Source organism: Rhinatrema bivittatum, chromosome 13 (genome assembly GCF_901001135.1).
Source record: "Rhinatrema bivittatum chromosome 13, aRhiBiv1.1, whole genome shotgun sequence".
In the NCBI taxonomy this organism is placed as follows: Eukaryota; Metazoa; Chordata; class Amphibia; order Gymnophiona; family Rhinatrematidae; genus Rhinatrema; species Rhinatrema bivittatum.
The window spans coordinates 31,398,057-31,411,394 of record NC_042627.1 but is presented as its reverse complement, the minus strand read 5'-3'; the positions used below and the strand labels follow the sequence as shown (position 1 = coordinate 31,411,394).

At 43.6% G+C, this 13,338-nt stretch overlaps 1 protein-coding gene across 6 annotated transcripts in view; it reads right to left on the bottom strand.

The window, feature by feature from the left end:
* ICE2 (interactor of little elongation complex ELL subunit 2) overlaps positions 1-12,952 on the bottom strand; it is a 158,966-nt gene extending 146,014 nt beyond the window's left edge. For 4 of the 6 annotated variants that reach the window (XR_003852373.1, XM_029574921.1, XM_029574922.1 and 1 more), the window contains exons 1-2: positions 12,814-12,952; positions 9,354-9,458 (exon numbers count right to left, since the gene is read on the bottom strand). Coding sequence is in view for 5 of the 6 variants with exons in the window: in XM_029574921.1 (XP_029430781.1) it covers positions 9,354-9,458; positions 12,814-12,878 (170 nt within the window). In the remaining variant the exon portion in view is untranslated. The other 2 variants (XM_029574923.1, XM_029574924.1) reach the window with 2 other exon arrangements.
* Between the last annotated feature and the right edge of the window lie 386 nt (positions 12,953-13,338).

Sequence of the window (13,338 nt, the reverse complement as noted above, 5' to 3'; positions counted from 1 at the left end):
GTAGCCGGAACCTTGTAAGATACCCCTGATACCAGGCCTTTCTGGCCTGTGGAATTCTTAGAATGCTTAGCTGGGAGAGGGGACCCCTGCTCCCAGTCAGCTTCAGCTTCCATATATGCTTTATGGAGCAATAAAACAAACTGCGATGAGAACGGGTGAGGTCTCTTCAAAGTACCTCCCCGCTGGGTCCAACAGAGTTAAGTCATCGTCTCTCAGCAAATCGCAGGGTCTGTGAGGGCTGAGCGCCAGCGGGGACGGGGGGGGAAGCACTTCGCCCTCCCCTATAGAGCCTGCATCGCTATCGGGGTGATCTAAGATGGCCGCCGCTGGCGCAGAGGAAGGCAAGATGGCCGCCACCTCCGTGATCGGGAGCGTGCCTGGCCTGTGTCTGTGAGGCTGCGAAGCAGCATCAGGAGCCTTCTGGCACGTAAGAGCCGCTCCCCTACCCAAAACCGCCCGTCTTGAAGGCCCCTCGCCCCGGGAATGCACCGAGAGCAGAGGCCCTCGCGAGAGAGGCGGTACCCTGGCTCCCCACACATGGCACAAGGAGTGCCTCTCTAGGCATGTCAAAAACGCACGAAATGGGTTTGGGCGGCCAGCCACCCCTTCTGGAGCCCAGGTGAGACGAGCAGGCACAGGGCGACAAAAACCAACATTTATTTATTTTATTTATTATTTTTTTACACAGTTCTGTATCACTGTCTCCTATAAGAACAATTAGTGCTTTTTTTTTTTTTTTTTAACTTTCTGAAACGCACAATAAAAGCTGTTTAGTGACATACAGAACTTGTGGAGCCTTTAGAGGAAGGACAACTCCTCTGACATAAAATCTCCAAGGAATTAAACATCTCTGGAGCTGAGGGGGGAAGAGTGACCGGCCCAAAAATGAATCCTCCCCCTCTCTCTCACCGGGCAGTGTGACAAGGTAGTCCGGGAAAAGGCTATATGGCAATGCCCTGCCTCGCCTGCTAAGGCTCTTACACTTTTATTAGTCTTTTTTTTTTTTTTTTTTTACAGTTGATCTAGTCAGAGGATTCCCCAGAAATTTTAAAACCAAACCTGACAGGAACCCTTCCCAATTTAGAGAGGATCAGGACCGCAGGTTATGCTCTCTCATCTGCTGGAGTCAGAGAAATACTGAGGGATCGCAGGTGGCACACCAGGGGATATAGGTGGCGCTCTTTTTCAGTTCTCTCTGACTCCATCTGCTGGAAGGGAGGCATAACCCAGCAGTCTGGACTGATTCTGGTACGTACAGGGAATTTCGTTTTCCTTAGTGTAGACAGATGGATTCAGGACCAATGGGTATAGTGTGCTCCTGATAGCAGTTGGAGACAGAGTCAGATTCCAATCTGACATCAGCACCAGTACATATACCTGTGCAGGAAGCTCAGCTCTTCAGTATTCTTCTCGCAAAGGAAGAGGGAATTCAGTTTTGTTAGGAACTGGGGAACCTTTTGGGGAAGGGGGAGTCTTCCGAAGGGATGGGCTCCACCTTAACCAGGGTGGAACCAGACTGCTGGCGCTAACCTTTAAAAAGGAGATAGAGCAGCTTTTAAACTAGAACAAAGGGGAAAGCCGACAGTCGCTCAGCAGCGCATGGTTCGGAGAGATGTATCTTTAAAGGATACTAATGATGCATTAGAATTAGGGCATCCCGACAGTGAGCTTCCAATAATTAGAAAAGTAGTCCAAGTGCCTGTAACTAAAAACTCACCTGAGCTAAAAAATTCTAACTTATCCCTATCAATTAAAAAGCAGAATAAAAATACAAACAAAAAACAAACTTTGAAATGTTTGTATGCTAATGCCAGAAGTCTAAGAAGTAAGATGGGAGAATTAGAATGTATAGCAGTAAATGATGACATAGACTTAATTGGCATCTCAGAGACATGGTGGAAAGAGGATAACCAATGGGACAGTGCTATACCGGGGTACAAATTATATCACAGTGACAGAGAGGAGCAGTTGGGAGGAGGTGTGGCGCTTTATGTCCGGGATGGCATAGAGTCCAACAGGATAAACATCCTGCATGAGACTAAATACAAAATTGAATCTTTATGGGTAGAAATCCCTTGTGTATCAGGGAAGACTACAGTGATAGGGGTATACTACCGTCCACCTGGTCAAGATGGTGAGATGGACAGTGAAATGCTAAGAGAAATTAGGGAAGCTAACCAAATTGGTAGTGCAGTAATAATGGGAGACTTCAATTACCACACAAAAAACACGTTGCCAGCAAATTTGAAAATTTTATGTGCTTAAGGATATTATCTCAACATGTGGACCATCATACCACATGGTCCACATGTTGAGATAATATCCTTAAGCACATAAAATTTTCAAATTTGCTGGCAACGTGTTTTTTGTGTGATAAGTGTGGCTCGTTGCACATTCTTTCTTTAACTGTTTCTGTATAGTAGACTTCAATTACCCCAATATAGACTGGGTAAATGTATCATCGGGTCACGCTAGAGAGATAACGTTCCTGGATGGAATAAATGATAGCTTTATGGAGCAATTGGTTCAGGAACCGACGAGAGAGGGAGCAATTTTAGATCTAATTCTCAGTGGAGCACAGGACTTGGTGAGAGAGGTAACGGTGGTGGGGCCGCTTGGTAATAGTGATCATAATATGATCAAATTTGATTTAATGACTGGAAAAGGAACAGTGTGCAAATCCAAGGTTCTCGTGCTAAACTTTCAAAAGGGAAACTTTGATAAAATGAGAAAAATTGTTAGAAAAAAACTGAAAGGAGCGGCTACAAAAGTAAAAAATGTCCAAGAGGCGTGGTCATTGTTAAAAAATACCATTCTAGAAGCACAGTCCAGATGTATTCCACACATTAAGAAAGGTGGAAAGAAGGCAAAACGATTACCGGCATGGTTAAAAGGGGAGGTGAAAGAAGCTATTTTAGCCAAAAGATCTTCATTCAAAAATTGGAAGAAGGATCCAACAGAAGAAAATAGGATAAAGCATAAACATTGGCAAGTTAAATGTAAGACATTGATAAGACAGGCTAAGAAAGAATTTGAAAAGAAGTTGGCTGTAGAGGCAAAAACTCACAGTAAAAACTTTTTAAAATATATCCGAAGCAGAAAGCCTGCGAGGGAGTCAGTTGGACCGTTAGATGATCGAGGGGTTAAAGGGGCACTTAGAGAAGATAAGGCCATCGCGGAAAGATTAAACGATTTCTTTGCTTCGGTGTTTACTGAAGAGGATGTTGAGGAAGTACCCGTAATGGAAAAGGTTTTCATGGGTAATGATTCAGATGGACTGAATCAAATCACGGTGAACCTAGAAGATGTGGTAGGCCTGATTGACAAACTGAAGAGTAGTAAATCACCTGGACCGGATGGTATACACCCCAGAGTTCTGAAGGAACTAAAAAATGAAATTTCAGACCTATTAGTAAAAATTTGTAACTTATCATTAAAATCATCCATTGTACCTGAAGACTGGAGGATAGCAAATGTAACCCCAATATTTAAAAAGGGCTCCAGGGGCGATCCGGGAAACTACAGACCGGTTAGCCTGACTTCAGTGCCAGGAAAAATAGTGGAAAGTGTTCTAAACATCAAAATCACAGAACATATAGAAAGACATGGTTTAATGGAACAAAGTCAGCATGGCTTTACCCAGGGCAAGTCTTGCCTCACAAATCTGATCACTTTTTTGAAGGAGTTAATAAACATGTGGATAAAGGTGAACCGGTAGATATATTATACTTGGATTTTCAGAAGGCGTTTGACAAAGTTCCTCATGAGAGGCTTCTAGGAAAAGTAAAAAGTCATGGGATAGGTGGCGATGTCCTTTCGTGGATTGCAAACTGGCTAAAAGACAGGAAACAGAGAGTAGGATTAAATGGGCAATTTTCTCAGTGGAAGGGAGTGGACAGTGGAGTGCCTCAGGGATCTGTATTGGGACCCTTACTGTTCAATATATTTATAAATGATCTGGAAAGAAATACGAGTGAGATAATCAAATTTGCAGATGACACAAAATTGTTCAGAGTAGTTAAATCACAAGCAGATTGTGATAAATTGCAGGAAAATTGGGCATCCAAATGGCAGATGAAATTTAATGTGGATAAGTGCAAGGTGATGCATATAGGGAAAAATAACCCATGCTATAATTACACGATGTTGGGTTCCGTATTAGGTGCTACAACCCAAGAAAGAGATCTAGGTGTCATAGTGGATAACACATTGAAATCGTCGGTTCAGTGTGCTGCGGCAGTCAAAAAAGCAAACAGAATGTTGGGAATTATTAGAAAAGGAATGATGAATAAAACGGAAAATGTCATAATGCCTCTGTATCGCTCCATGGTGAGACCGCACCTTGAATACTGTGTACAATTCTGGTCGCCGCATCTCAAAAAAGATATAATTGCGATGGAGAAGGTACAGAGAAGGGCTACCAAAATGATAAGGGGAATGGAACAACTCCCCTATGAGGAAAGACTAAAGAGGTTAGGACTTTTCAGCTTGGAGAAGAGACGACTGAGGGGGGATATGATAGAGGTGTTTAAAATCATGAGAGGTCTAGAACGGGTAGATGTGAATCGGTTATTACTCTTTCGGATAGTAGAAAGACTAGGGGGCACTCCATGAAGTTAGCATGGGGCACATTTAAAACTAATCGGAGAAAGTTCTTTTTTACTCAACGCACAATTAAACTCTGGAATTTGTTGCCAGAGAATGTGGTTCGTGCAGTTAGTATAGCTGTGTTTAAAAAAGGATTGGATAAGTTCTTGGAGGAGAAGTCCATTACCTGCTATTAAGTTCACTTAGAGAATAGCCACTGCCATTAGCAATGGTTACATGGAATAGACTTAGTTTTTGGGTACTTGCCAGGTTCTTATGGCCTGGATTGGCCACTGTTGGAAACAGAATGCTGGGCTTGATGGACCCTTGGTCTGACCCAGTATGGCATTTTCTTATGTTCTTATGTGGATATATGTATGTCTGGATAATTTGATTAACTTGATTAACTTTGTTTAACTTGAATAACTTGAGAAACTTGATCAACTTGAACTGGTTGACGTGGACTACAGCTGGAGACCGCCAGTGCCCTCAACTGAGAAATGCCGACACCCGGTAACTATGGGTGTCCTAGCTGAAGAGAAGCATGGCTTACCCATGTTTGTCTTGCTCTCAGGAATTGACACCCGATGTTTTCGTGCAAATCGGCAGCCATGGGCGGGATACTGAATCCATCTGTCTACACTAAGGAAAACGAAATTATCAGGTAAGTAATTTCTCCATTTCCTAGCGTGTAGCAGATGGATTCAGGACCAATGGGATGTACAAAAGCTACTCCCGAACTGGGTGGGAAGCTGCCTGTGGCCCACTTAGTACTGCCCTTGCGAATGCTGTGTCCTCCCGAGCTTGAACATCCAGGCGGTAGATCCTGGCGAAGGTGTGAATGGAGGACCATGTCGCTGCCCGACAGATCTCGGTGGGGGACAGCATCTTGTTTTCCGCCCAGGACACTGCCTGGGCTCTAGTGGAATGGGTCTTGACTTGTAGCAGTGGAGGCTTGCCTGCCTCTACGTAGGCCGCCTTGATTACTTCTTTGATCCAGCGGGCTATGGTTGCCCGCGAGGCCACTTCTCCTTGTTTCTTCCCGCTGTGAAGGACAAATAGGTGGTCCGTCTTTCGTACGGATTCCAACCTTTCCAGGTATCAGACTAGGAGTCTGCCGACGTTAACGTAAAACAGCGAGATTCTTCCGAGCCCTTGTGCTCGTCTGGAGATGGCAACGAGATGGTTTGGTTTAGATGGTTGTGAGAAACCACCTTTGGAAAGAGGGGACACTGCATAGCTGTATGGATCCCGGTGTGAATCTGAGAAAGGGTTCCCGACAGGATAGTGCTTGAAGTTCGGAGATGCGACAGGCCGAACATATTGCCACTAGAAATGCAGCCTTCAAGGTTAGTAGTCGTAGAGACAGACCGCAGATAGGTCTGAAGGAGGCTCCCGCTAGGAAGTCTAGTACTAGATTGAGGTTCCATAGAGGTACCAGCCACTTTAAGGGTGGACGGATCTGCTTGACCCCTCTCAGGAAGCGGGAGACTTCCAGATGAGATTTTAGGCTAATGCCTTCCACTTTGGTTCTGAAGCATGCCAATGCGCTGCCTCTCAGCCCCCGGCAACGGGAGCGGCTAAGTCCACGCCGGGAACCGGCTATCGGACTGAGGCCTACCTCTGAGGGATCTCGGAAATCACAACTGGGGGAGGGACCCTTAGGTATCACTGCAGGAGAGCGGGGCTCATCTGGAGAGGTAAGATTTCTTCTTTGTTTGGAATTTTCTCTCTTCTTTGGTTTGAATACTCTAACGCTGAGCAAGCATGTATAGAGTCCCAAACTGCTATGGAGACGGAAAATACTGAAGAGCAGAGCTTCCTGGTGCTGACGTCAGATTGAAATTGGTCTCCATCTCCAACTGCTATCAGGAGCACACTATACCCATTGGTCCTGAATCCATCTGCTACATGCTAGGAAACCAAAGTTTCAGATCAAATAGAACTCGCCTTAGGGTTAAACTGACAACCAAAGTTTCCTTAGAGGCAGATTTTAAAAGCCTTGCACGCGCAAAATGGCCACATATGAGCGTAAGTGGACCATGTGGGAATTACGCGAATTTTAAATAGCCAGGAAGGGCGCACCTACATTAATATGCGTGCGCCCAGAAAAAAATAGGCAGAAAATGGGTATTCCAGAGATGGGGGCCAGTACTGAAGTATGTAACTCCTAATTTTCCTCAGCCAGCATGCATATGTTACACACGTAATTTTGCTACAGCTTCTCAGTAGGTGTAAGAGTCCAGTGAACAGAGAGAGAGATAGAGACCCTCTTTATAAGGCTCAGCCTGACAGTATATGGATCATTTCAAGGGGGCACTTTGATTTGGGGTGAGTTTTCAGGAGGTGGGTTGGGGTTAGGGAGTGTGTTGAATACTTCCTGAATATGTCTATATTGTAAAATTCACATCATTAAAGAATTTTAGATCTTATAAGTGATGAAAAGGAATTGATTTGTACAACACAGCTAGCACAGACTGCAGTGTACAAATCAATTCCTCTTGTTAGAATTTTTATCGCTTATAAGGTCTAAAATTATTTAATGATGTCAATTTTACAATGAATACCTCTGAATGTGTCTGTACAACACCCCCCCCCCACCAAAACCCAACCCACCTCCTGAAAAGTCACCCCGAATCTAAGTGCCCCCTTACAATGGTCCATATACTGAGTGTCAGGCTGAGTCTTATAAAGAGGCTAGCTCATTCTCTATGTGTAAGATATGAGTATAAAGCTGCAGACATATGCGCATGAAGAGTATTTTATTACCTATGTGTATATTTTATAAAATAGAGCGTATCTTTGCACGTCAAAATGGGCGTTTATGGGCTCACTTGCAGCCCTTTTAAAATCTACCCGTTAGTTTGTGACATTTGCAGGCATATTCTGTCCCACAGAAATGACACTCTTCCTGTAAGCAAGGGTGAGATCATGGTTACCATGGTGATCCAATGACAAGCCAGCATTACATTGACCTGAGCAGTCATGTCATCAACATGCACCCTACATTTCAAAAGTAGGAAATCAAGCTAGTATGACCAGAGTTGAAGTAACTGATTACATAGGAGTGATCTTTCTGTTACTGACATTTACAACTATCCTCAATGACAGGAGAAGTACAGAACTGTAGTTATAATTCTGTCTTGAAAAACTATTTTAAAACATGTATTCGATTGTAGCAGGGTCCCTAAAAATTGTTTCGTTTGCTGCTTTAAAATCAGTACTTTTATCTCTTTAAAGGTGTTTGTTTTATTTTGTTTACATACAAAGTTTAGGTTTGCTGAGTGAACATTAACTGCTGATGCCATAGAAATGCTTATATTTTCTGACTTGATGTCAGAATCAGAAAAAAAAAGGTCTCTAGAGCTGTTCAGACCTAACCAATATCACCACCTCCACAGCACTCAACAAAAACATTTCACAGCTGTCTCTCCAAGTATGAGAACACGTCCATCCTGGTGGTGCAAACTGGCAAATTTAATTAAGTTGCAGCAGGGACAAAATGCTGACTCAAATAATGCCAGTAGAGGGATGTCAGGAAACGCTAGCATTTTAAAACCAGCTGTATTCAGTACAGAAGCACATCAAGATCATTTCACTGCTCAGGGCTGTCAGACTGCACATGAAAATGAGACAAAAGCATCCAACAAGGTCCCTGTATTCCCTTGTAAAGCACTTAATTTGACTGCCATTAACTGCTTCCACACTTTTTTTTTTTTTTTTAAGACATACAAATGTTGCCAGAGCACATTTAAAAGAACTTTGCATTTCAGAATCATGGGCTCCCTTCTTAAACCTTTCCATAGGATCCATACACATTAATAATTAGTCCTGAAAAATAATTCAGGATGTCCATGACCATAAACTTAATATTAATGGTTTGTTTATGGTTCACAAATGGAATCTTGTTAGGCTGTATTACCTATTTGATATTGTAGCATATACTATAGAAGTGATTATAAGGCTGAAGGAAAGAAGCATTTATATCTAGAGAGTGTTGTTAGATTTGAAATCCCACAGTAGAGATCATCAGTAGATGTCAAGTGACTGGAGATAACAGATACTAATTGATGCTAATCTAATCTCCAATGTGGATACTGCAGTTCCACAACATTCTTTCAGCTTTCCAGGCACATCCGAAGAAGAGACTATGTGGTCTCAAAAACTCATGTACTAATTAGAACATCGTTTTTGTTAGTCACAACAAATATCACAACCTACAAAAATAATTTTCCCCACCCCTGCTAACCTCACACTACTCATGCCTCCCCAACAGCAACATCACCCCACCAGGACCCAGAACATTATCCCCCACACTCTGACAGGAGTTTTATTTTACCTCCTACACAGATCTGGCACCACCAAATGCATGGATACAGAAAGTTGCAGCGCCACTAGCTCTACACTAGAGGTCAAGCCAGTAGAAGGTAAGATGCGATATGCCTGCCAGCTCAGACTGATGGGAGAAAAGTGAGGTGAAGGCATTGATAATCTACAATTTATAACCTGATCCTCCACTCTTAGTAAACAGCACTGTAATGACAGTCATTACTTTGTTATGTATATACTTTGCATGTGTGGTGGATGTATTAATTTTTAATGCATCCATATATGCTGAATTTGGTCAAGCCTTTGTAAATCATCATGGTTTAGGGCAAATGTTAAACACCTCTTAATATGATGTTAAATAATGTATACAATTTAGTATATAGGACACACAATTAAATAAAACAGCAAGACAGCAGAGAAACAAAATGTAACATTACCGATTAGCCAAATGCCACAGTTCTAACAGGGTTGGAGACATAGAATATTTCTCATAGATACTTCGAGAGAAAAACACTTCTGAACCATTTTTGGGCGACACATCCCTATACAAAAGGAAAGAAATACATTTCAACATAGTTTCATAATTCTGTGCCTCACAGGAACTGGAAGATGAGTTATGCTATATAGCTACAGCAGAAAACCACGAATCTAGTCTCCTGTTTCCTTATCATAAATTGCTTCCACAAAACTGATATAATTAAAAACACCCTCAACTAATGATCAATACAAACAAAACTTTTATAAAATAGGCAACCATTATGCATTTTATTTACACTATGATTATTTTTGTCTCACAATTACCGGTAGTTACTTTCATTGCTGCTAACTGTGCCAGTGAGGTGAAGGTACAGAACATTGTGACAATGTTCATCCCTCATTTATTGCCTCTCATGTAAATAATGTTACGTTCCTTTTAATTTCTCAGCTGCTATCTTCTTCCTCCTTTACTTCCCCCCCTCTCTCCCCCCCCCTTTTCTCGAACCTGCTCCATCTCCCACTCCCTGTTTTTTGTAATTTCCTCCTTTCACAAGTTTATTGTAAACCGGCGTGATGTGCTCGCTGTTAAAAGCTGTTAAATAAATAAATAAAAATAAATAAATGATTATAACCATACTATGGGCCTGAGTCACTAAGGCATTTCTCCCATTGTGGCTACAGGAAAATGCCTTGATGAATCAAGCCCTAAAATACTTTCAAACGGCTACATTAGGAGTTCTTTATTTATTAGGCTATGAGAGGCACTTTTTTCTTAACTTGTCCTAAAATTGTTCTGCATCTTCTAATCTGATGATACCCCCATGTGGTTGGAAGAGTCCATTTGACCAACCGCTGAAGCCTATAGAAGCCTGGGGCAGTAGGTGCAGCAGAAGAAATGTACCTTATTTATCAACCATAAACCTTCCAAAATCAAAGCGTAGTTCAATGTCTGATAAACTGCTATGATATATGCTACTTTTACATGTGTAACTCCTTTGAAAATCACTTCCAAAGTGTTTTGTGTCAATGGCATAGTTTCTACTGTGATTTAATATAAATTATTTTTATACTTTTTAAATCGGTAATATAATGAAATTAAGGTAACTGCAATATTGGAAAAATTAAATTTTTTGCATCTTAGAAAGTCATATATAAAATATTCACATGTGCATTCACAAATATTACTGATACCATACAGGTATGCTCAGCAACAGTTATGTAAATGAAGCATCCATTATAATGTATTTTCATTGGCACTAAATCCTACAGGAAATATATAAAGTTTTAACTTGGCACAATAAAGCAACAGAGCTCAGAAGCCATTTATAAATTCAATTCCTTTGCACTTCAAGTTACAAAGCCGCAGCAGTAGAAGTGTCAGTTTTACATCCTTAAAACAACACTGGTGGCTTTAACTAGGCCTCACCTCACGCTTTAACACTTTACGTGCTCCCTATGTGCACCTTCCGATTTTGCAGCAAAACCGACTGAGCCCACCCCCGCCAACTACACTTGCTATAAAGCCATGGAAACGCACATGAGCGTGCATCATACCAGTCTCTGCCTGCGCAGCAAACATACCGCGCCCTATTATAGACACAAACAACTATGGCCCACGAGCTCGACAGACGGCCGAATGCTGGAGTCATTTTCCCATGCTGCTCTCAAACGACTGAGGAAAAACTCACCAGCTGAGTTCGCTCGATGCTAGGCTGCAGCCTCCGCCATCAGTCTCTGACATTGTACCTAAACACTGCGACTGACGTGCCAGTAAATTCTAAAGACGTACGACTTAGGGACCCCTTAGATACCTGTCGCAGCCCTTGGCATTGTGGCACAGTGACCAACGCATTAGCTAGGCCTATTGGGATTATACCTCTGGCCTTAGTAAGGGCCAGCGGCCCAGAAGCAGGTGAGCAGGCAGGCTATGAGCGGGCAGGCAGTCTAAAAGGTTAGGACCCCGACCCTCGATGCTTCAACGGCCTAGAGGGCAGGGGTATGAAAGGGGGCACTGACGGATTTCGACCGAAGACCCTGACTTCCACGGTCAGGTCGCGGGAGGCCCCATCCTATGACGACACTGTGGCTACGACGGCCAGGTGTCTGCGACGTTACCACGGCTTCTACGGGTGGTACCACGTTTGCCAGCGGTAGTGCTGGCTCATCACTTGCTAGTGGGGCGCTGGTCACCAGGAGTTAACTATATATATATATATATTAGCCTTAGGTTAAGGAATGTTGTTGATTAGGTTCGTTACGATGTTTTATGTATTATTGTGCAAACTTGCAGTGTTATGTTTGGGCCGCAGCCATTATGTGACCAACAATAAAAGCAACTCTCGAAATTAAGCGGTGTGAAATGGGATTATTATGGGCATGTAAGGGTCACAGGGGGGACGGGTGGGTTAAATGGGAGCAGCCATTATGCGCTGCCCACATTGAGAGCCCGCGATTCCATTTTGCGAGCGGGGCACAATGGGCGCGAGTGGAAGGCTGCAGAGTCGAGAGGGAGGGAAAAAAAGAAATGACGTGACAGCGTGGGATGTCAGCGGAGGGAGGCACGGCATGTGGTTGCCTGGGGCCGGGCCTTAAAAGAGGAAGCCAGGGGTCAGCAACTGCCTTTTCACTGCCCAGCACTGACTGAACCAGCCACCCGCCCTCCCATTACTACTGTACCTTAGGGACCCCTTAGATACCTGTTACAGCCCTTGGCATTGTGGTGGGCTCAGTCAGTTTTGCAGCAAAGTCGGAAGGAGCGCGTAAAGGGTTAAAGCGTGAGGTGAGGCCTAGTTAAAGCCAGCAGTGTTTTAAGGATGTAAAACCGACACTTCTACTGCTGCATGTATTGTCTTTTTATTAGGCTTTGTAACTTGAAGTGCAAAGGAATTGAATTTATAAATGGCTTCTGAGCTCTGTTGCTTTATTGTGCCCAAGTTAAAACTTTTAAATATGTCCTGTAGGATTTAGTGCCAATGAAAATATATAAATGAAGCATCCATTATAATGTAACTGTTGCTGAGCATACCTGTATGGTATCAGTAATATTTCAATGCCCGGCAGCAGCTGAATCAGCGTTAAAAGGGGGCACTCCCTTTTCTGCTAGGCACCGCCGGCCGACTTCGGGTTCCAGCTTTTGGCTGTTTACATCGCAGGGCTCAGCAGCAGGAGGGTCAGCTGTTTTTTCCTGGCAGGCACTGCAGGAGCAGCATTGGGCTCGGCGGCAGAAGCAGCTTGTAAAGCATTTCAGCTTTTCTTTTCAGCGGTTCACGGGAGCAAGTAAGACACACGTGGAAAGTGGAGGAGGGGAATGCATGCTGGTGACTCCGGCTGGGGAGGGCAGATGGCTCAGGGATGATGGTGACAGCACTGCAGTAGTAGAAACCATGTGTTTCTTTTCTTTTTTAAATTTTCTTCTCTTACCTCTGTCCCAGTGGTGCGGGGGTGGGGGAGGAGCCTCCTGTCCCAGGCCACTCAGAGCCCTCCATTTCGGCCAATTGAGCTAGGATGGGTGCACAACATAGGGAGCCAGCATGAATAAAAGCACAGCTCGTTTGTTTTTCTTTTAAAACTAAAGATGGTGCCTAATCACATGGTAGTGGCCATCTTGAAGCCAGGTGAGGGCAAAAAATTATAATTAAAATATGGCAGTGGCCATTTTGCTTATGGGCAAACAAGGTTCAGGGGAGCAGGCGGCGGCCATTTTAGTCATGGGCAAATGAGGTTGCAGAGAGCATGGCGGTGGCCATTTTGTTTATGGGCAAATGATGTGCCGGGGAGCATGGCAAGGGCCATCTTAGTTAAGGGGAAAGGAGGTGCAGAGAGCATGGAGGTGGCTATTTTGGTTATGGGCAAATGAGGTCCAGAGATTATGTCAGCCATTTTGCGTAATGGCATCAGCTAGGATCATGGATGTCGGAAACAGCCAGCCATATGGGCCTGAAGATC